At 36.6% G+C, this 25,123-nt stretch overlaps 1 protein-coding gene across 2 annotated transcripts in view; it reads left to right on the top strand.

The window, feature by feature from the left end:
* CSMD3 (CUB and Sushi multiple domains 3) overlaps window positions 1-25,123 on the top strand; it is a 544,465-nt gene that overhangs the window by 286,288 nt on the left and 233,054 nt on the right. For both annotated transcript variants that reach the window (XM_071738231.1, XM_071738232.1), the window contains 3 exons: window positions 15,798-15,980; window positions 17,076-17,402; window positions 22,424-22,618. In XM_071738231.1, the coding sequence (XP_071594332.1) occupies window positions 15,798-15,980; window positions 17,076-17,402; window positions 22,424-22,618 (705 nt within the window). The remainder of the gene's footprint in view (window positions 1-15,797; window positions 15,981-17,075; window positions 17,403-22,423; window positions 22,619-25,123) is intronic.

Below are 25,123 nucleotides of genomic sequence, written 5' to 3'. Positions count from 1 at the left end.
TCGTTTACCTGTATGCCTTTTTTCTTCTGCCGAGCTTATTGATACATAAGAAAAAAGTAATACATTGTTCTAACCTTATTTCCATACACTTAACAGCATGTTTTTGGGACATACGTCAGATTAGGGATGAGGGTGGAAAAATAGAGTAGGGAAAAAATGGATTTAAAATGAAATCTGTGTTATCAAGGTTACAAAAAGCCTCATTGAAGAAAACCTCACTCAGCATGTTAGATCATATATAGTGCCATTAAATCTGAATGCTCTTGTTACAGTCTGAAGTAACATTAAATTTATTTTGTTTTGGATCCCCAAGAACAGAGTCCAGTGTTAAAAGGGTTGGGTGCAAGCATCGAGTTTATTTGACAACTGACACAAGCAAAATGATAGAAACTTGTGAAAGTATGGGCCATATGTTGCCAGGCAAAAGAGGGAGAGAGGAAAAGGAGAAGATACAAGAGAGAGAAGTGGGAGAGAAAAAGAGTAAGCAAGAGGGAGAGAGAGAGTCAGAGTCACCACCAGGGGTCCAGCTGTCCAGTCAGTTTCTTGAAGATAGTGTTCTGATCCTGCACAGGGTCTGATGCGAGATGGCAGTGGGTCAAGAGACAACTTAACAGCCACAGCATGGACAGCCATATATACCCCTGAGTTCCTTTTGTTCACCTGTCAGTCAGCTGCTGCAGAAGGGAGGTTCATTAGCACCAGAACCACCAAGGTGTCTCCCCAGCCTAGCCAGAGCCATTGAAGACAGATTTGCCTGGAGGGAACTATCAGGAGAGTAGCAGCCTGCAATGCCAGCAGTTATCTTTGCCCACTCCTTGCTCTGCTCAGGCCAAGCCAGGCTCATTAGCATCAGAGCAATTGAAAACAGACTCGCCTAGAGCAGGGGCTTCAGTCCAGTCCAGTGTATCACTGGAAGGGTGAGTTTCCTTTTCTCTATGCATCACCCAGTCAGGTACATTAGCATAAGTACAGTCACCCTAGCCAGGGCTTATTCACTTTAAAATTGTCCTTTTGAGGCAATGAAAAATTCCAGAGTGGAATCTCACAGCTCTTTAAGGAGTCTGTGGTTGAAGCTAATGTTAATAATTCCAGTGTGACAGAAGCACATACAAAAGTTCATTACCATTACTGTACCATGTCAGGATTAATAAAACTTCTAGTTCGACCACAGTAAACTGTTGAAGATCATTATTTTTGGTTTTTTTTTCTCAAACACTTCCTATTGCTTTTCCAAACCCTTCCATGCCTATGGCCTTAGACCCTCAAAAGAAAGCACCATTACATTAAGATTGATTAAAACCTTAATACTTTTGCATTTTTCTTAATAGTCTTACTGTTAGGTCTAGCTGTGGTTGTGAACAGCTGTATGCCCAAACCCTTCTTTGTATCTCACCTTATGCATCTAATGGTTTATTACTCATTGGAAAAAAAGAATTCTCTTTCACTTTCTCAGATAACTGAACACTGTAGACTTGGATGTGATAGAGGTTTTATGATAGCTTCTCACTTTTTAAGAGCCATCATTTCAGATCACAGGAGCAGAAATTCCAAAGTGTCAGATGTCAAGAAAGTGGGGCTTGGATGAGCAGGGATCTTCTTCCAGAACTTTGGTGGAAAAGGAAAGTAAATATATTGCCATTGGAAGCAAAGACAGGATACAAAGAAAGGTTTAGGGAGTTTGTCACTGTAGAGAGAAAATTCATGAGTCCAAAGCTCAATTAGAGTTCAAGCTGGAAGCACTAGGAGGACAACAAAAAGTACTTTTTCAAATATGTTAACAGCAAACTGAGGATAACATTAGTGTCACTTCACAAACAGGGACATAGACAAAGCAGAGACATTTACTGCCTTGTTTGCTTCTGTCTTTTACACTGATGATGGGCTTTTGGTTCCTCAGAGTCCTGATCCTCAGAGTCCTGGGATGATAAACTCCCAGCTGATTGTGAACTTGTTCAAGGTATGCTGCTCAAGCTGGATGCACATAATTCTGTGGAGCCTGATGAGATTCTTCCTAGGTGTTATAGTCTGATTCGGTTCCCTGAACCAAAAGTCCAGGACTGTGGACTCCTGGACTGCTCTGAGGCAAAACAGATTTGGTAGACTGGAGAGACCCTGATCAGCTAGAAGCTGGCAAATATTATTCCAGTTCTTAGTAAGAGTAAGAAGAAAGACCCTGGTAATTACAGGTCTGTCAGTCTCACTTCAGTGCCTGGTAAAATGATGGAGAAGGTTGTTCTGGGAGTTACTGAACAGCACTTGAGAGAATGCAGTCATTGGTCATAGCCAACATGGGTTCATGAGGGGAAAGTCCTACTTAACTTAATTTCCTTTTAGGACGAGGTCATCCATCTAGTTAAATAAGACAAGACAGTAGATCTGGTGTTTTTTTATTTGAAGTTTTGATACTGTCTCTCACAATATTCTTCTGGACAAAATGTCCAGCCTACAGCTAGACAAGTCAATAATACCTGAGTGAATAATTGGCTAATGGGTTAGGCTCAAAGGATTATGGTATAGATTCTATTATATAGTAATATATAATTGTAGCATGCAGTCTGAAGGAAACTACATTATTGTTATTTTAAATCTTTATTTGCTGCCCTCTACTTCATGGGGTAGCATTATCATTTAACACCTCTTTCTACTTAAAAATTATCTAGTTGTCTTTAGCTGTTAGCTACCTTACCCCTCAAATTTCTTTTTTTTTTTATTCTACTCAGTACACTGTAAACACACAGAATCACCATTTATTTCACTTAGTAACTGGCAAAGTTCGTTTTCAGTGTCTTTTACGAGTTAAAGCTGGCAGGAGCTATTTCATTGATGACTTTTCATAGCTGATGAGTGTTCAGGAGGTGAAATAAAACTTAAGAGTAATAGAAGAAATTGTATGAATCACATACAGTAATCAGGCTCTTTATGTTTCAGTGATTGTTTTATTATTTAAAAAAAAATGATTTTTTTGACATTAGAAGTAATGACATCAGAAAATATTAAAAAATAGTATGGTAATTTTATTGTTTGGTTGAGTCAAAAATCAGTGCAATGGATAAAATGCTCTAACATGATAGCACAGTTTTATGTGGCTATGGGAATATTTACACTTGGCATTCTGATAAGGTACTTGTAAAGCTGCTGTGATTTTATTAACCTGGGCTTCTAAAAATTATTTTATATTTGGTTTGCAACTTCTTCTAGAGTGATGAGCAGTATCTCTGTCCAGAACCCTGGTGGAGGAAGGGTCTGGGCTTTAGTCTAGGGTTAGAAAGCTACATTTCTTAATATTGAAAGGATATGCCCTTTGTTACTGACTGCTTAATCCGGTCTCATGCACACTTATTTCTTGCTCCTTTACCATTTTCTGCAGCATATGCTTCTCTTTCTACTCTGTAGTCAGAAAACATCGTAAGAAATTTATAACCAGTATATGCTTCATCATACTTAAGCATGCTAGCCAGGGTGAAATACTGAGCAAGACTGGGAACACTGGCACTGAAATATGTTAATCCTAAACAAATGTTGCACCTGTGGTTTTCAGATGAAGCCTATATAGCTACAGTCAGTGTCTACAGCTACAGTGTCTGAAGCCCAAGGATATTTAAGGTCCAAGAACCTTTTTTTTTAAAGTTTTATTACTTAGGGACTTTTCGTAATTGCTAAATCATGATTTGTATATCATACATAATTGTTCAGAATGTGCATAAGATGGCAAGCAAAATATTTACCTATTACCGTGGAACTATTAAATAATTTATGGTTCATTACATCACTTGCGTCTTACTATGCAAAGTGTCATTTACCTTACTAATGTTTTTTCATTGTTAAAGCATGAGGCAGCCACCTAGTTTGCCTACTGAACAAATCGTAATTTTCACTCAATATTTTTCTTTCTTGTTGGTTATACTCTTATCTTTTCTCAGCTAATTATCCCTTTCTTTGTTTACCTTGATGTGGTGGATTGAGCTTGGCGGAATACCAAGTGCCCACCAAGCCATTCAGAGAACAACAGGATGGGGAGAAAAGAAAATCAAAAACTTGTGTTGAAAGATAAAGGCAGTTATAAAAGCAAAGACCACACATTATTTACTACTTCCCGTCATCAGGATATGTCCATTTGCTTTTCCTGGGAAGCAGGCCTCAGTACACATAGGGATTGCTTTGATGAGAAGCACCTCAGTAAAAATGCCGAATTTCCCTCCTCCTTTCTCTTAGCTTTTGTTGTTGAGCATCATATTGTATGGTATGGAGTATTCCTTTGATGAGTTTTGGTCATCTTTCCCACCTACAAGCCCTCCCAAATGCTGATCCATTCCCAATCTTATTTGCAGGTGAGGAAGGGTTGGAGAGAGAGCCCTGAGGCTGTGCAGCCACTGCTCAGCCACATCTGAGCTATCAACACAGTTCCAGCTACAGATACAAAGCACAGCACTATGAGAATTGCTATGGGGAAAATTTACTCTTTCACATCCTCTCTCACTTGTTGTATTGGGCCAGTTGTTGTTTGCATACAGTGTCTGTCTTGCACAGTTTTCCTCTGAGATTTTTCCCTGCCATAAAATAGTTTATTCTGCCGCATTAGAAAATAGCAGTTGTCCCCAACTTAGAGTCTCAGACAATTATTTTTGGACTATGTGCATTAAATTGATAGATAAGAGCGAATTAATTTTTTTCCTAAAACACACATGTACAGGCAAACTTTTAATCTGAAAAGTGCAAACTCTGTCAGAGAAGCATATAGCTTTCTAATGTGTGTTTTTACAGACGAGAAAAATAAATTATACTGCTGGTGGTAACCACTGCAGGTGAAATCATGGTAACTCAAATTAAATAATTTTAAAAATCCTAATAATTAAAAAATATTTTAGATATTTGTATTTAAATATTTAATTTTAAAATATTTATATTTTAAATATCTTTAATCTATATTTTAAATAATTTTAAAATATTGAAAAATAAATTTTAAAATATCCTTCACAATGTCACAGTGATTAATGAACATCAGAATCTCATCCTGAAACTTCCTTGACATGCTTTGCATTACTTTAGAATAATATTTGACTATTTCTATTTCACATTGTGATGTGGGTAGCTGCATATGAATTTTATCCATCACGTGCACACCTTCAACTTTAGCTTGGTGCTAACATTCTTTCACTTCATTCCCTGAGAAAAATGTGCTGGCTTTCATCAGCCTAGCTCCATTGTGAATAAACCATAAGGTTGGAAAGACCTATTGTTCATCTTTATTAAGCATATAGAACATCTTTAAAGTAAACTCTGAGAACTTAGAAATAGTTCTTGACTTACCGACTTTTCCTAGTGGTAGAAGAAAATCTTAGGTATAAATTAACAAGAAGGCTCTGAAAATGGAGAAAGCCAAAGAAAATCTGTAGGGAATGACTTTCATGCATTTCTCTTTACAAAACAGAACTCTAGCTTTCTTGTAAGGTTTTCAGTTTCTGCGTTAGTTTGAGAGTAGAGCAGTGACAATGTGGTTGTACAACTCTTTTTTTCAGAACACTTTCCATTTCTGAGGCACTTTCAATAATCTTTGAATCATTGTTATTTATTTCACAATGGACTTGTTTGAAAATGATGCCTGGAAGAATGGAACTATACAGTAGCAGATCATGTTGCGACAAAAATACTGCTTCTGACCATTTTTGGCTATAATAAAGTGTGTGTAATCAAATTGTCATACCAAAAAATACTTTCCTAAATAAAAATAGGGTAAGGGAACAGATTTCAAAGGCAATGAATTCACTAGGTATTGCATAAGACTGGAAAGTAGACATCAATTTTTATCAGCTTCAAGTTTTTCATCCAGGTGAGTGAAAGTGAAGGTAATTGCTTCATAACTGCTGTTTTGTTCTAAGAGTCTGTTGATTTTTCATGTCCTGGGTGTATTATACTTGCTGGCATATCACTTAGAATAATGTTTATTTTTATCTCCAGCTTCTTTGCTGAGAAGAGAATTATGCTGTAATCTCAGTGTTGTAGCAAAAGTGGCATACAGCGTTTGAGATCATTCAGCCATCTTGTCAGGAAGTCATGCCCTTTTATCTTGAATTGGAAATTGTAAGCCAGCATCCACAACTGCTCTCCTGAATCTACTTGCAGTCTTTATGACTACTTCTACATCATGTAAGCTCCTGAGAAAAATAACAGATTCCCAAATAGTATTCATCTTCACTTTCTCATTTAATTATTGATATTTTATGTAGTCGGTAAATGAAAATGGTAATAGGCAGATAAATTTTTTTGGCCACCAGGCTATTTACATTATCGTTTTCTTCAGTCTTTAACTGGGCTGTCATGTGATGAATGCACAAATTGAATAAAAGTTTTTGCATCTTCAAGTTCTTTGATATAATTCCTCTAGATGCAAGGTTTTCCCAGTGTTGTTCCTATGGGTTCAAGAAAGAACTGGCCCAGGCACAGAATCAGATCTAGAAGTAGTCACATTGCAGTAATACAGGATCCGGCAATGTAAATGTTTGACTATTCATCATCAGTCCTTTATGCTGTTTCAAAAGTAGTATTTGTCCTGTCTGATCAGGACAGGTTTGCAGTTCCATGACACAGGGCTTCTCAGTTGTTAAACAACTGTTTTACAACAGGAACAAGTCTCTTGATAACCTTTTCAGTGGTCTTATTTGCAGAATGATCTTGTACACAATCAGTGATTTACCTGATTCCACACAAACGTGAATACTCCTTCAGATTTGTCTGTAATATTGATGTGGTCAACTGTAAGAAGATTCAGGCATTTTAATAAAGCATTCTCTAATGCTTTTTAAAGCTTTAAAATGACAGCTTTAAGGACAAATTCTGTAGCAACACAAAAGAAGTATCCTCAGGTTAAACGAGACAAGTTTTAGATTACCTATTAGGAAAAATTCCTCTACCAGAAGGCTTTTCAAGCATTGGAGCAGGATCCTGAGGGAAGTAGTGGAGTCACTATCCCTGAAGGTATTTAAGTAATGTAAATGTGATGCTTAGGGATGTGATTTACTGGTAGACTTGGCAGTGCTAGGTTGACAGTTGGACTTGGTGATCTTAAAGGTCTTTTGCAACCAAAATGAGTCAGTGAGTCTGTAAGTATCATCTTGATTTTTGTGAATGTATTTTTTATTAGTGAATTTCATAACAAGAAAATTGAAGTATCAATTTTCAAAAGAGAAAACATGACCAGATCTTAATACCTTCCCCCCAGAGTGGTGGTTTAGGGTCAGTTCCTTCCTCCTTACGGGTCGGAGTCCTCACAGACTTCTCCTGCTCCAACACGAGGTCCCTCTCACGGGGGAGAGTCCTTCATGAAATCTCTGAAATGAGTCCTTCCCACCAGCTGCAGTCTCTTGGGAACAGACTGCTCCAGCCTGGGCTGCCCACAGAGTCACTGCTTTGGGAACAGTCACCTTCTCTGGCATGGGGTCCTTCATGGCTGCAGAACCCCATGCAGCAGTACAGGCTGGGCACAGAGTGGCTGAGAGCACCCAGGCAGAAAGGGACCTGGGAGTCTGGATTGACAATAATCTGACCATGAGCCAGCAGTGTGCCCAGGTGGCCAAGAAGACCCATGGCATCCTGGCCTGTGTCAGGAACAGTGTGGCCAACAGGCCCAGGGAAGGGATTCTTCCCCTGTACTCAGTGCTGGTGAGGCCACAGCTTGAGTACTGTGTCCAGTTCTGGGCCCCTCAGTTCAGGAAGGAATTGAGGTCCTGGAGCAGGTCCAGAGAAGAGCAAGGAGGCTGTGAAGGGATCCAGCACAAATCCTATGAGGAAGGGCTGGTAGAATGTTCTAGAATGTTGTAGAAAAGACATTAAAAACAGACATATTGTGCTGCCAGACTTTTGAAATTTTCATAAAGACTGTTGTCTATAGATTTTAATGAGTTTGAGTGTTGTGGAAAAAATACCATCCTCAATTAAATTCTAAAGGCAGTTCCATAAAGGGAAGAAAGATACCACCTATACTTGAGGATATTTTGCCATTTTAATTTATTTTTGAAACAGTGCTGTGTTATTTCAATTTGCATGTAAAACTGCCATTTTTTTTTTTTTTGACATAATATATGTACTTGAACCTAAGTTTTTTTGAGTGTTTATATGAGTAGGTCCCATGGTTCTATTAAACTGTAAAAGAGTTCATTTTCTAAATCGAGATTAGGAGAGTAATTTACTTTATTGGAGATGCAGTTTTTATGTAAAGCCCCACAGAACTCAGTCATTATCTGGGCCATCTTATTTCTGGCTGATTAGTGTATAAGTTGAACTTCAAAAAGACAGAACGTGGCAATTAACAGGAAACAGAGAAAGTATGTTTATCCATGAAGTCTTTAAGTATCTGCAATATATAATTCAAAATACTTATGAAATATGTTATGCTTCCAGGAAAAATCAGTAATGATAATCCATGCAGATAAAACTGCTGACTCTGAAAAATCCGTTGTCATGGAGAATGGATGTAACTACTTTTTCTTTACACTAGAAATGTTCAGCACCTAGGATATACGTAAAATATTATTTTCAGTTATGACTGCAATTGTTTTCCTACAGCGTACTCAGAGGAATCTCATCTGACTTTCCCATAAGTGAACTTATCCCCATTACCCTCCCTCAGTTAGTTATGCTTTTTTTTCTTGTGAAATACTCACATTCTGGCTTCTCACTGTATGTGGTCAGGAAATGAGAAGTACCCTGACAAGTGGCACAGTTCAGTAAGGGTGGTATCACTGCCTAAATAGCAGGTAATGAACAGCTGCTTCTTTTATAAAACTTTCCCCCCATTGAATTTCACTGACTGCTTCTGTACCCTTGGATGGGTGATCTGTATTGCACATTATCACACACTGAAAATTGTGTGAATTCATACAGGGAGAAGACTTGGCTGTATGTATAAATCCTCATCCTTTTTTCCTGCCTTTGCATACCTGCTTCTTCTGTAAGGGAACCCAGGAACACAAAGAAGGTGCTGCAATGCACTGATGACTCTCTCACCTGGGGCTGTCAGGGTCAGCTGGGGGTTCTGTGGAGTGCAACTTTTCATAGTTTTGATACAGATGTCATTCCACCCTGTTTTATTTGCACTCAATACAAAATTAATTCCATATTATCATATTTGCTATTTGGTAGAAAAATAGGTGCAACACATATAAGAGAGGTCTTTCTTTCCTATCTTTTAAGAAAAAAAACAACAAAAAACCCCAAGCCAAAGCAAATATGAAACCAACTGGGATCAGAATTGAGGCTAAATAAATTACACTAGTTGTTCTGGGTAGGAATACTGCTGAAGGTGGGAAGTCTTTTATGTATCAGGAATTGCCAAAGCGTAGAATCTGTAGATAAAATCTGATAGAATGAAACAAAGGCATTGGTTACGTTTAAAATACAGCTGAAAGTAACATGACACTGGATCACATGGCACATCACTTATTCTTGAAGGGCACTTCCATCCTTTGTAAAAATACTTACGTTTTAACTGTAACTTCACAGGCAGTTTGTTTGAAGATACATGTAAACAGTACTTTTTAGAAGTACTCATCTCCAGTATCATCTCCTAGGTCATTCAAATTGTTTTTTGATTTTTTTACTTATCACAGCAATAGCTAAGCCCTGTTACATTTAAATGTGGCCAAGTAAGCTGTTAAGGATTGTCTAAGATCTTGCTGAAATTTGTCCAGAACTGTTTGTCTGCTTTATATCTTTTCTTGAATATACAAACCATGAAGATACCATGAGTTTACCCATTACTTGTACTGTTTGTCATCCTAACTGACAGTAAGAAATACATGTTCTTGATTCATGTTATTTATTGCTGTTTTCCCATCCAGTGTATGAAGGGCCTATAAGGTAGCTGGGGAGGAACTTTTTATAAGGGCCTGTAGTGGTAGGACAAGAGGTGATGGCTTTAAACTGGAAGAGGATAGATTGAATGATATATTAAGAAGAAATTCTTGAGTGTGACAGTGGTACAACAGAGTGTAGTGGTTGCCCAGGGACATTGTGGATGTCCCATCCCTGGAAGTGTTGCAGGCTAGGTTGGGTGGGGCTTGGAGTAATGTTGTCCAGTATGAGTTGTCCATGCCCCTGGCAGAGGTTTTTGTATTAGATGGTCATTAAAGTCATCTTCTAAGCCAAACCATTCTATGATTTTGTGATTCTATGGTAATTCTACTTTTCGAGTGCTTTTCCCCTTATCATTTAAGTTCTAAATCTTGAAGGTAAGATAGATGATTTTACTAGTACAGATTCCTTGTACTTTGCAAGCAAAAGCTGTGCAAATATGTAATGGTATTTTTTCCTGTTATTTCCTTCAAATAAGCAAGTCTGCAGTGGGAATGCTGACATGTCAATTTCAAAACCAAGTTAGATCTGTAATGTGCATATAGATTGCACATACCCTTGTATTTCAAAGTGGGTTTGTATTGATTTTTCCCATTTTCTTGTGAAATGTCAGTGTGTCACTATATGAAGGTGAACGTAGTTTTGACATAGCAACTTCAAATATCAAACAGCCAGCATTATTCTTGAATTACATACTGGAACTGTTTCTTTTTACATACTAATCTTTAGTCAATCTAGTGTGCTTTGCTGCAGCAAATAATGTAATCAAATAGAATTTTACTAATGACAAAACACATCTACATGTCTGTCGTATCACTATTAATATGGTCAGTGAAACAAAAAATGGGCATTACTCTAAAATACTGTGAAGGTAAAGAGTGATGGTTTTCTGTCTGATATTTCCCAGAACTATAGATTTTGAATCTCTGCTGTATTGATGTCAAGTCTTCAGTATTGTACTTTTTCACTGTGTACCAGTGGTCTCTTTTCCTTCAAATTTATTTATCCTTACAGGAATCACATTCTTACCTTTTGTTTTCCCATGAGTTACAGAAGGGAAAAAATAGACAAGTTACCTCTTGAAGCCCTAACTTCAGTGGCACTCTGTCAAAATGCATTTGTATAGTGAGTCACCATTTATTTTCCTCAAGGCCTGTTAAGTCACCTCCAGAATGTGTCTGTCCTTCACAAAGGCAGAGGATATGAGAAACAGAACATTCCTATCTTGATATCCCTATACTTCCAGGTGTTGTAGTGTTTGGGCTCTCCTTTAAGTACATATGGACTGGAAATCTACAGAATTCTCCAGCGAGATACACAAAAAATACCAGAAGGATAATAAATAATAAAATTAAGTGCTTACCTTAATTTTCTCTGAACTTTTATTTTTCCCTTACTTTAATAGGTTTTCTAGATAGTTCTTGTTAGAAACTATATTGTCAGTTAAAAGCTCCATTTAATGCACTGTGACCACACACTTATCAATTCTCTGTGATCTAATTAATCTCTATGATTAACTAATAATCATCCTAAACAGGCTCAAAAGATGTTTTTTAAAAAACATTATAACTCCAGCGTCACCAGAAATAATGCCTTTTTATGGTCTTTCTATGTGAAATAATTTCTGAAAATAAAACCATAGTATTTATTTCTCTCTCAAAAGCCTTAAACCTCGAAAGGTCGTACCAAATTTATTACTAACACATTTAACAAACTATATTTGTGCTTAGAGGTTCTCTTTTTTCATAAGATTATAATGAAGTGAAGTGTTATCTAAAGGAAATAATACTGAGCATAAGTGCTTTTTACTTTCATAGGCACAAATAGCAATATTGGTCTTTTTCATGACAGATTTAGAAGTCAGCAATAGTGACCACAGGAAAAGAATAAATGCATCTTAGCCATCTCTTATTGTAGCCAACATAAACTACAAATCTCAGAAAGCAGAATAAATCATAAAAGAGAACCTAAATCAAAACGTAAAAATACAAAGTAACCAAAATAGAAAATAAAATACAAAACTGTGCTTAAGCAATAACAGTAATGCTTTCAACTTTTCAGACATGATCATGACATAATAATTCATGCTGTCAATTGCAACTTTGTTGTATGTGTGCATAATATGAAAGAATTTATTACAGTTATTGCCATTTTTAGTCAAACAAAAAGGAAGTGGTGGATTCTTACACATAGCTTTATGGGTAGGAACTCAGTCTTTTTCCAGGAGGGAAGCTCATAATACTTTTTATTCCTCTTCACTATTTGGTGACTCACACTAGAGTCTCCAATTTCATATAATTTTTTAAAAGTTGCAATTATGGTGTTACCAAGTGAGTTTTTTTTAAACTTACTGTTTCTTCTGCTAATCTTAAACAGTAATTATTTTATGGTTGATTTTCATAAACCAATTACTTACAATTAGGGATTAGGGTGAATTTCATCAAGAAATGAAACTGTCAGGCTCTGAACTTAATTTCTTAGATGTTGAAACAATTATGCAGTGCAGGGAAGCTGAAACCAGAGTGGTAGAGCTAGCAGTAGAAGATGTGAATATGAATATTCCTTTCTCCTTAATGATTAAAAAAAAAAAAAAAAAAAAAGAGATGAAATAGTTTCCTAAAATTGCATTATATAAAATGTGCTTGTCTGACAAAAGCCCAGTTTGCGGTTTGCCCTTTTTTTCCTTGTCAGTTTCAAAGGATATTTGTGGACATTAGCTAAACAAATATAAGCCCCCTTTGTTCTTCAAATCAAAAAACCCCACCCAACTGTAATTTCTGCTCTTAAGGAGAACACAGAAATGACAAAAATACTCTGTTTCAAATTCAGGAGTGAACTGTAGTTAATGTGAAATTTAGAGTATAAATGTGGTGTAAGCAAGGCATTGTTTTCCCCAGATAACGCTCTGGTCTCCCAATAACTCCCAAATAACTGAGGCTGAGGCCCTAGGAAATTCCAGTCAGCAGCTGTCAGGGTCTAGAGGCAGGAACACATAGATTAAGGCTGGTACAGATCAGGACCACAGGCAGACAAATGGACAGAATCCTCCCAGGATGCTGAAGCAAACAGGAAGAGGTGAAGAAAGGCCAAAGGGGTTTGATCCTTGTGATGCCTGAAATCTATACTGAGTATGATGTGTATGGGATGGGATACTCTGTTTCGTAAATTTTGGTCACCTGTTTTGTCTGCTCCTTCCCCAAAGGAGGGTTGCAGGTGTGAGCCCTTTACTCCCTTTCTCCTTCCAGAGCATATGTTCCTCAGAACTGAGCAGTGTCCTTGGCTCTGCACACCAGTCTCTAGCAGTAACTATAAACATTGAGTGTTATTGTTACTAGAAGCAGACACTGACTGAGAAACTTGCTGTTAATTTCAGCAAGTACAGCTACATAGGAGAGACTCATCTGAAAGTAAAATTAGAACAGAAAATTAAGACTATCCTGGCCCAAACCAGGACAGGGTATGATTCTGCAGGCTCTGCAGAGGGATCTGGAAAGGTTGAACCGATGGGTTGAGGCCAGCTCTATGAGGTTTAATAAGGCCAAGTGTCGGGTCCTGAATTTCAGTCGTAACAGTCCCATGACATGCCACAGGCTTGGGGATCAGTGGCTGGACAAGGACTTGTGGATGCTGGTCAACACCTGACTAAACATGAGGCAGCAGCGTGCCCAGGTGGCCAACAGTATTCTGACTTCTATCACAAATGGTGTGGCCAGCAGAACTATGGAAATTACTGTCCCCCTGTACTTGGCACTGGTGAGACCACACATTGCATGCTGTGCTCAGTTCTGGGCCTCTCACTATGAGAAGGACATTGACGATCTGGAGCGAGTCCAGAGAAGGGCCACCAAGCTGGTGAAGGGTCTGGAGAACAAGTCCTGTGAGGAGAGGCTGAGGGAATTGGGAATGTTTAGTTTGGAAAAGGCTGAGGGGTGACGTTATTGCTCTCTATAGTTATCAGAAAGGATGTTGTTAGTGAGGTGGGGGTTGGCCTATAATGATAAGTCTAGCAGAAATGGCCTGAAGTTGCTCCAGGGGAGCTTTAGACTAGATATTAGGAATGATTTCTTATGGAAAGAGTAGTCAGGTGCTGGAATAGGGAGATGGTGGAATCACCGCGCCTGGAGGTGTTCGCCTCTTGTGGGAAGGGTGCTGTCGTGGTTTTTTTGGTTTTTTCTCCTTCTTCTGGGTTGGTGGTTGGATGCTGTTATCTGAGGTCTTTTCCAACCATGAAAACTGTAATTCTGTGATTCTGGGAAGGGTTTTAAGCTATTTTTTTGTATTTTTTAAAAAGCATGATTTTTTTCCTTCTTTTCCTAGAACTGTTTGAACATATAATAATAAAGCAATAAGAAATGTTGATATTTATTGTGCTTGCTTGTTAGATGGTTTGGTTTTGTTTTTGTTTTTTTATTATTTTTCTTCAATCAAACAGAATAATAATAGAACCTTTCAAACTTCTGTGAAGTCATTTCCTTGGTGAAATGGGATGTTCTTTATTTCCTTTTTGTCACATTTCAATTGTGTTCAAAGCATTAATAGCTGAAAGCTTTGAGAAATGAGGTGCAAGCTACTGGCAATATTACCCTAGAAAAATTAGAATTGAAATCAAAACACTTGCTGTTCATTTGGATTTATTTATCATAGCCAAAGAACCAAATGTGGAAGCATAAGTAAGTGGCTGCAGGATCTTTAAAGGTAAATTTTTAAATTGGTTTAGGGATAAATGTTTCTAATATTTTCTAGTATTTTCTAATATTTCTAGTATTACATGTGATAAAATAATTTTATTTTAAGATGTCTGCCTTTTTAATAATTAATATCTCTTTTGAAGATACAAATTAGGAAAAAACATAACCCTATTCTGTGCAGAGGGACCTTGATAGACTTGAGAAGTGGGTCTATGTGAACCTTATGAGGTTAAACAAGGCCAAGTGCGAAGTTCTGAACATGGGGTGGGGCAATCCTAAATATGCATAGAGGCTGGGTGAGGAGTGGATTTACAGAAGTCCTGCAGAGAAGAACATAGCGATATTAGTAGATGAAAAATTCAATATATGCTGGCAGTATGTGGAGCCCAGAAAGCCAAGGGTATCCTGGACTCCATCAAAAAAAGTATGGCCAGCAGGTGAAGGGAGACAGTTGTCCTTTTCTGTTTTACTCTCGGGAGACACAAGCTGGAGTAATGTGTAGTTATGGGGTCCTCAGCATAAGAGAGACATGGACTTGCTTAATCAGGTCCAGAGGAGAGAAATTATTTTAAAAAGATCCCCTTATACTTGTAACTACCAGTGAAAGTTCAAGATGGTATGCAATTTGAGAGAATATCATAGATGTAGCAATTGTAGAAATAAGAGGGAATAATTCAGATGCCTTTTAATTAAGTCTGCTGCGGTGAAATGTTATTTGAATATATATGCAGTTATTTTTGGATGTGTGTACATAACGTGTGTATATGTAACAGTGGATGTATTCTTATGTCTTGAGTCTTCCTTTTGACTTTGGGCAATTCTTTTGTTTCACTACTCCCTTTTTTCCTGTGGCATTACTTAATGTATCTAAGCTGAACTGGAAAATGGCCAGTATTAACACCATGAGATACTGGTCCGTGTTTTTGGTTTTAAGCAGCCACATACTACTGGTGATACTTAGTGCTATTATTGCCTAACATTTTACAAAACAAAATAAAATAGCAATAATTTTCCTCATGTTCTTTCAATTTCAAGTACTCTTGTAACACAGGAAGCAATGATTTTTAAACATTCTTATATAAAATTTCCTCCCTAGTGACCTTGAGTATAGAATCAGACTCAGTGGTGCATTTCAGCAACTGTTGTTATGCAGATGTTTTTATTTTGCCTGTAGTAATGTACAGTTATTTCCAGATGTGAGGATATACACACAGGGAGTTTTATTTTTTTGTTGTTGAACAAATTCGTTATTTATTTCAACAGAAATTGAAAAAGAGAGCTGCGGGGATCCTGGAACACCACTGTATGGTATCAGAGAAGGGGATGGATTTTCTAACCGTGATGTTTTAAGATTTGAGTGTCAGTTTGGATTTGAATTAATCGGAGAGAAATCCATCATTTGCCAAGAAAACAACCAGTGGTCTGCAAACATACCAATCTGTATTTGTATGTACTGGTTTTTTGTTACTTTTATTTTTAATACATAACATTGTGATAATATTTCCTTGTATTTTACTAATTTGTGAGATTGTTTGCAGAGTTAGCATGATAAAATAATTCTGCTGACAGGATGGATTTTCTTTTGTTCAGGGGTGGTTTTGCCTAACGATTATACCCAAGACAGTTCTAGAACAGCTAGAATAGTTTTTTCTTTTATTAACAAGTATTACAGCAATTATCTTATGTGATTTTATAAAGTTTGTTATTGCTTTTAGTGGGATACTTTAGGTTTTATATATGAATTATGCATTTTTACAACTACTCTTATAAGTTAATATATTTCTTTAGAAATTGATAAATTGTAATCAGTGGTTTGAAATGATTTAATTTTTTCCCCTATGTATTATACATGAGTATCCTTTAGTACTTAATGATCCTAGACATTTATAGCTCTCATCCATTTACATTATACAGCATAAGCAAAACCAATGTTGTGATATAAACTTGTGCAACACCTTTCTTAATATTTCCACTAAAAACAGTACAGATCAAATATGTTCAAAATGCAGCCAGTTGCTTTCATCCCTGCAACTCAATTTAATATGACTAACTGAAATGTTGGATTGTAAAATATTATCCTGAAAACAACAACACAAGGCTGTTGTCTCTTTGAGGGTGGTTAATTGCTTGAGCTTCTATGTGAACAACAAATGATAAGGGCACTATTGACTTTCTGCCTCTTTAATGTGCTCGGTGAGAGGTCTGCTGATCTAGACAGATGCCTAAAGGAGAAAAATAAGTGGTGCCAAGTCATCAAGGGTTGTTGAACATGTGTAAACTGTAAAGACTGCCATGGGCTTCGAGTGCAAAAAGAATGTTCTTTATTACCTTGGGGCTCTGCTTGGGAGGTAGTTTTATTCAGGGGAAGGGAAAAAGAAGATTTAAAAAAAACATAACCTTTCTGGCTTCACAGATTATAACAAATACTGAATTATTCAATTAAGGTAATCAGCAAGCTAAAGAATCTCTTACAAAAATTTACTAAATTGTTATAGAGATGTTTTATTCTGTTATCTAATTTATTTCTCTCTTTGTTGTCAGTTCCTTGCCTTTCCAATTTTACTGCACCAATGGGAACAGTTCTTTCACCTGATTATCCAGAGGGATATGGGAATAATTTAAACTGTATCTGGACAATAATTTCAGACCCCGGAAGCCGAATCCATCTCTCTTTTAATGACTTTGACTTGGAATCTCAGTTTGACTTCCTTGCAGTTAAAGATGGTGACTCTCCAGATTCCCCCATAATAGGAACATTTACTGGTGCTGAAGTTCCTTCCCATCTTACCAGTAATGGTCATATTTTGCGCCTGGAATTCCAAGCTGACCACTCAATGTCAGGACGTGGATTTAACATCAGTTACAACAGTGAGTAATGGGAATTTTTGTTTATATGTGTGTATTTTGTTTTCAACATATGGTTTAGGATATACCTAGAAGTATGTATAAATGTTGACACTGCCCAGCAGTGAAGTGAGAACTTGGCTTAGCCAAGTTGTTTGCTCTGGGGATCTGGAAGAAAAACAGAAGGAAATGCCTGAAGTATCAGGCCTTCTCCTAGAGGATGATAGGGATAACAGAGTAGCTGTTAGGGGGCTTATCAGATCCCCCACCCAGACCTTTCTTATCTCACTCATTTAGATTTTTTTTTTCTTTTCTTTTCCATTCAGACAACAGAGGTATCAGAATTTTCCATGCCAACAGGTAGAATAAACAGGCAAAAGATGATGGTTATTTTGATACTTCCAAAAGTCTGATGTCATGAGTAACCTGTCTTTCTCCCTAACACCTAAGAATATGGTAATGCCAGAGGTTCAGCTGGAATGAATGTGAATCTTCAAGTGCATGATTTGGAGGAGAGCTGTATATCCACATCTCCCTTTCCCAGAAGAATGTATTACATGCTTGGCCATGTGAAAAAAAATGGTCTACATTGTCAAAGATCTTTTACTTTGAATAAAACAAAAAGTATTAATTAAACCAGGAAGAAAATGAGATTAAGTGAGATTGGAAATTGAAAGACCCAGAGTCCACATTTTTCTCCAAGAAATGTTAATAATTAATATTATTTTCATACTATTGCAAGGACTAAATTCCCCTCTGGCTCTCTTCATAGTTCACCTCTCCATCTTTTTCTTTCCCCTCTGTTTTGTTTTAGGCTGTCACTATTTCAGAGAAGTATTTTTTAAGACTCATCGTGAACTTTGTTGGCTGAATAGGAAAGAGATAAACTGACAACAGAGTAGTGTGTAAACATTCTTATTTTGATAATGTCTTAGGTTTTAGCTCTCAGTCTCGTATGCAAGATGCTTCATCCCTGGGTCATTTCTCACAACTGTGGAATGTAAGCATGAAGAAAATGTGGTATCTTCTTATTAGTTTCTGTAGTTACTGGTCATCATTGCAAACTAAAAGCTTTCTCTAGGTTTTTTAGCAATGTAACTACTGGAAAGTCTGCTGTTATCCTATATAAGGGAAATACAAAATCAGTTAAAATGGAAATGAGATACTGAATCTATGTTCCTTAACATAAACTATAACATTTGCTCTGTTTTGTTCTGTTTCATGTCCTGTTAAGATTTATGAATTCTGCTTACTACTTCTCACTACTTCTTCACTGGAGTGTGCTTAGTAATATCGAGTCTAAATCCAGAGATTAAAAAAACCCAACAAATAAAATAAGTTGTGAGTCTTCTTCAATAAAGATGAGGCCTGTGTAGAAATGGGTATTCTAAAGTCATCCCATTTTGCAGAACTAAAACTATATATAGGTCATTTAAAGTACAGTTTATAGTAAAAATGAAAGATACAGGTAATTAGTATGGAGTAATCCTTATAGTTAGTGTTTATTTAGAAACACAAGAATTCATCACACACTGTTGTGATTTCAGATTTTAATATTTGAGTGCCATATAAATATATGAGTAAGAATAAATTATGGTAATTTTTAAAAATTGTGGACTTCCTTGGACACGTGGTAGTCTTACTACGATATCTCTCAATTAATAGTCACTTCAAGTATGCACTGAGAGTACCAAATTGTACAATTTTAATTTTTATAAAGAAGTAACAAAGCCAAATTAGTTTTTACCACTTGCATAAGAACACCCACTAATTCTGAAAAGAATTATTTCAAAGAATTTTTTTCTGCATTTGAGCAGTTTAACACATTTGCATTTCTTCTTTTTTGAGGTCTGTTCCAGCTGGAATGGATGTGTGTGTTAAACTCTGTAGTTAAAATCTACTTATAAAAGCAAAACAGCTTCAGAAAATGCATCAAATCCTTTCAGCAGACAGCTGCAATCTGATAAATTACAGGAGTAATCTTTCCACAATAAATAGTTTAGAGCAATGAGAGACAGTAAAAAAGTATTAATATAGTTTTCACTCTGTCCTGGCATTTGTGAACCCCCAAATAATTAAAAATACCCATTTTCTACTAACATTCCTGCTTTCATATTTCAGAGCTAACAGTGTCTTTTTTGCTTGCTTCAAGAACTGGACAAATATTTAAAAAAATTTAGATTTGCTCTTTTTGCCAGTTACTCCATTTTCCACATTTGACTCCACTGCTAGACTTACCAGCTAAAAGTCTTTGCAGGGCAGACTACCAGAACAATTAATCATACGAGTTGACCACTCATTTTTGGCCCTATTTCCAAGGACCTTTTCAGAGCAGACTTAGATGAGTTATGAACATCTTCATTCCTGTCTTCCTGTCTCTTGAGATCTCTGCAGTTCCTCTCCTTCAAATTTTTTGATGAAAAATGCAGGATTTAACATCCTGAGTCAGTATCAGAACTAAAAGTACTTCACAGTCACCCTGTGCTATGATTATGCTGCCTGGCTTTTTTCCAGAATCTACTTAATATATAAGAATGATAGCTGATGAGTATAAATGCTAGGAAAAACGGATCTCTTTACATGTAATATTTTGTGAAGAACTTGGCCATGATTTCTTCATTTATTGATGATGGGTAAAATATTAATATTAAGGATATACCCCTGTGGTTTTTCTTTTTATTTTAAGGCTTGTGTATAACATTACAGCTCTGCCATGAAGCTTTTAAGAAGTACAGGCAGATGGAATTTTACTTATCAAGTAGCATAACTGCTACCTGGCTAGGCTACAAAAGTGACTGCTATTGTTGAAAAGGGTTGTTTTCCACTCTCTTGCCTCCCATAGCCATCCTGTACAGTACAATCCCTTCCACAGAAGCAGCAGGAGTAGCCACAAGTCTGTTTCTAAGCTGAAATATAGAGCAATGATCTGATTTTGCATCCTTAATAAACTGGTGTCATCCACAGGCAAGCTATAGCTATAGCTGGAGTCAACATTTATCTACATTTACAGATAAGAATATTGAAAATCTATCACTGTGTCATCTACAGCCAGTAAGAAAAGCAGACAATCAGTTCCTTCACTAAAAGTGACAACTGTGGGCAAAGTATTGAAAAAGCATTTGTAAACCCAATTAAAAAAGGAGGGGATTGTGCCACTTTTTAGTGCAATCCTCAAATGGTTGAAAACTATTCAATAAAAGTGTTATTTTAATTCACAGTATATGTAGCATTTCCTAATTCAACATTTTAAGGTTTGAATTTACTTTCTTTTGTCTGTTATCATGATTCTTAATACTTCTGTCATGCAATATCTGATAAATCTTTCTGCTACGTTTATGAAATAATACTTTAAACAAAATTTCATTGGGGGAGCTTGGCTACATTTTGTCTAGCAGACACATTAGTAAAGCTACAGAAAAACATTGTGAATGTTATCTTTTCAAGGGTGTGGTCATTTCTGATGTCTACATATGTAGGCACATCTCTGAAAATATAATTTGCAGTCATCATGTGTGAGGAAGGTAGGTATTGTGCTTGTGATATTTATTCTCACTGAAAAATCAGCAATTTTTAAAAGCTAAGACATGATAAATATTCTTAATAAATTAAACATCTGTCACGGTTTAATGTTGGCCTGGCAATTAAACCGAGTAACAGATGCTTTCTATTAATTCCCCTCCTAGATAAAGAAAGGAGAGAGAATAAGGAAGAGAGACTTATGGGTTGGAAACTAAACTACACAGCTTTAATGAAACAGTAATGATAAATAGGAAAAAAAAATACTAAATCTATACAAATATACAGGAAAATTGATCCCACGTTCCTCTCCCCTTTCCCCCAATAACTCTCACATCACCACTGAGGCTGCAAGGCAGCCCTGGGAAAGCCCAGGCTGGACTCCTGGGGTCAGCAGCAGTCAGGAGCGGGAGGCAGGAACACACAGATTCAGGCTGGCACGGATCAGGACCACAGGCAGACAAACGGATGGAATCCTCCCAGGATGCCAAAGCAAACATGGACAGGCAAAGAAGGGGAAGCAGGAAGGGGTTTGACCATTGTGATCCCTCAAATTTGTACTGAGTATGACATGTATGGGATGGAATACTCTGTTTGGTCAATTTTTGTCATTTATCTTGTCTGTTCCTCCCTAAAGGAGGGTTGCAGGTGTGACCCCTTTATTCCCTTTCTCCTTCCAGAGCATAAGATTTTCCTCTGAACTGAGCAGTGTCCTTGGTTCTGCACACCAGTCTCTAGCAGTAACTATAAACATTGAGTGTTATCAGTCCCAGAAGCAGACACTGACTGAGAAACTTGCTGTTAATTTCAGCAAGTGCAGCTACCTACAAGAAACTTAACTGAAAGCAAAATTACAAGTCACTTTTATCCTGGCCCAAACCAGGACAACATCAAAATATATCTAATTAATGTGTATGATTTAAACTGATGGTTGCCAACAATATGACTTTTCCCACTTCTGGTAGGAAGATGAACTTGTATGTTCTCCATTTTAAGATGTGTTCTATAGTTAAAGACATAGACTGTCTTAAATTTTCAGGTTCTCTTAGTAGCTTAAGTAGCTTAAATTTAAGCTAAGTAGCTTAAATTTTCAGGTTCTCTTTCTTTCACCTACATCACCTTTTTTTTATAAGGCACTCTGAGATCAGCATATCTCAAATACTTGTGACAGTGAATTCAAAATACAAGAGATGACTGAAGTTACATGCTTGCCCTGATGGATGCTTCTGTCCCATTGTGGCATTAGATAGTATGGGATGTTGAACAGGATGACTTAGACTTTGCTTTAATTTACCAGCACCTATCTGTCCAAACCGAGATTTTTGCTTGTATAACTTTATAGTATTTTAAGCAATGTTTTCTGCTAATGTACATTATCTGCTGTTTCTCAAGGTTTTGTTTCTATTTCTCAAAATAATTAGTTTGTTCTTGCTAGAAGAATAAAATCTTAAAAATGTCATCTTACTTGCAAGAGTCATAACACTATTATATTTCTCCCTCCCCTTTTTTTTTTTTCTTATTTTGAAAAGCATTTGGACATAATGAGTGCCCTGATCCTGGAGTGCCTATCAATGCTCGGCGCTTTGGTGACAACTTCCAGCTGGGGAGCTCAATTTCTGTTATATGTGAGGAAGGATTTATTAAAACACAAGGAACTGAAACAATTACATGCATGCTAATGGATGGAAAAGTAATGTGGAGTGGACCTATTCCTAAATGTGGAGGTACGTACAATATTTCCTTCTGATTCAGGTGAACTTGATACAATTTCTTCTAAGTTGTCACCAAATAAAGTTCAGATTTTTGCAAATGGATAGCACAAAACTCCTGTGAAACCTAGTCCTTGATAAAGGAGTCTAGTGAGCCATGAGCTTTTATTATAAACCTGTCTACAGGAGTGAGTTTTTAAATAACTTTTACAAGGACATTAAAAAAAAAAACACAGAAGAAATTGTCATAAACATCAGTGAATGTGAACAATGCTATATAACCTCAGTAAAAATGAAGGCTCATCTAAGAAATGTATTAGGACTGGAATGAGGATAGTTTTTTTACACTGTTCATACTTGCAGATAGCTTTCTTTTAGCACTGATGGAACTACAGTTTCCCAAAGACATTTTATCCTTGAAAGATGACTCCTGCATTTTCTTTATTCTTCTTTATAAAGCATGTATTTGTCCAATTTGGGAAGGTGTTTATAGCAGTGAGCTTCAGTGCTAGCAGTACATCGTGATACTCATCTCTGCATTTTTGAATTCCAGTCCAATCAGTATCACAACTGCCCTTGTTAGTACCGAGGAGAAAGAAATAGTAAGGAAGAAAATGTTGAAAGTCCTTTTCTCAATTTGTCACTCAAGGTTTTTATTACTTTTTAAAATTATTTTCGTGCAGTTTCATGTAGAAGATTTTCTTCAAAACACAGCTATTGCCTTCCTACTTCAGACAAATGAACAACTGAAAATCATTTGAGTTCTCAGCTACATTTGCTGGTACATTAGATTAGAATGAATATGTTGATCTCTCTTCAGTTCTTCAGCTATGGTGTTTAAAAATGTGTGAGCAGCTTTAGCTATCTGTTCGAGTGCTTATGTTTCTTTTAACCACAGTGGATTCAAGGGTGGGGAAGATTCTTTTTACAATTGATTTTACTACTTTTAAAAATTAAATAGTTCTGTACATTACAAGCTCCAAAACACAGCATTATGTGTATTTCCTTGGACTTGTTTATACTAATAGATATAAATGTTATCTGTGCTTCATTAATTGTCTGTATTTTAAGATCTCTTCACCTAAAGTAAAAAAAAGGAATACTTCACTTGCTTATAATGATTAAAAAAATATACAATTCAATAAATAATTATATAATCTCTGAATTATAATTTGTTACTTTTCATTTTAAACAAAAGCTCTTATTTTCAGGATGTAACTGTCTTCATAATAAAATCTGCTTTATTTTCATATATGAATGGGACTGCCTAAAATACACTTGGCATCCAGTTTACTTTCTGTGATAAATTATTATTTTTTCATAGATATTGGTTGGATAACTATATCCTAGACAAGGATTGGATAGACAAGTTGGATATCTTTCCCTAGACAAGATTGGTATATATAACACAGGCTCTATTTTAGGGATCATTGATCTCTATAACACTGCTAGTAAAATGCAAGGTTGCATTTTCTGTGTTAGAAAACTCAAAAAGTAAAAAACTTAAATTAATGTGAATATTTTTACATGCCTGTCTTGATCCTTAGCTAGTCTGAGACAAAATGGAAGATATACTTTGAATTAGATGTGTTTATCAGATATATAGATATATATGTAGATACATATATTTAGATATAATTTTTAAAATTTAAGATAGAAGTTGAAGAAAAATTACAATATTTAATAATAATGTAATTTGGTCCTTTGAGAGGTTCAAAATTTTTATAGATGTGGGTTCACACTTGCCTGTAACACCTAGTTATTTCATATAAGGTGAAATTTGTTGGCCCCGCACACACCTCGTGTTTTCTTTTTCTTATATATCAAGTGGAGGCATGAACTCCACATACTGACTAGGAGACTGCATGTGACTTCTGTGCAGTTTAATTTCCACTGCAGAAGGACGGCTTGTTCTGTGCCTTCCTCCCAGCCCTACCCATAGCCCAGGATCCCGTTTCAGTTCTACCTGGGGCTGTCAGTCCCTTCCCCAGCAATGCTAAAGTGGTGCTGGTCTCCAGCCCAATTCTGTGCTAATCTCAGCATGCTCATGGAACTTCCTATTTTGACCTCAGACCTAACTCATCAAATTGCGTTTATCTAGTGGTCACTTTATTGTCACCAGGCTTTTTTCCTGTCATGGATCCAGTCCTGTTGACCTTGCTCAGGTGGAGGTGGATGCTGCTCTCTCTGTAAAGGCACTGTGCCTCTATGTGTGTGTGTGTGATTTCAACCTTGGCTCCTGGCTCATCTCTATCAGAGCAACACTGCTTTTACTGTTCCTGATGTTTTTACATTTGATATTCCGGTCCTCATTCCTTTCATCCTTCCTGTGTGAGGGTTACATGGAGAATTTTTCCATAATGTCTTGTAATGTTATGCTGTTTTAGTGATGCTGCAGCTGTAACTTTGGTCTTCCTGCCTGACTCCTGTAACGCTTAATATCCTGCTGTTCTCTAGCATGGGTTATAAGCTCTTGAAAAAAGGGTTTAAAAGTTTGAATCTACCAGATGTTTATTGATT

Source organism: Heliangelus exortis, chromosome 2 (assembly GCF_036169615.1).
Source record: "Heliangelus exortis chromosome 2, bHelExo1.hap1, whole genome shotgun sequence".
NCBI lineage: Eukaryota > Metazoa > Chordata > Aves > Apodiformes > Trochilidae > Heliangelus > Heliangelus exortis.
Note: the sequence above shows the minus strand (reverse complement) of the source record. Positions and strands in the feature narration are given on the sequence as shown.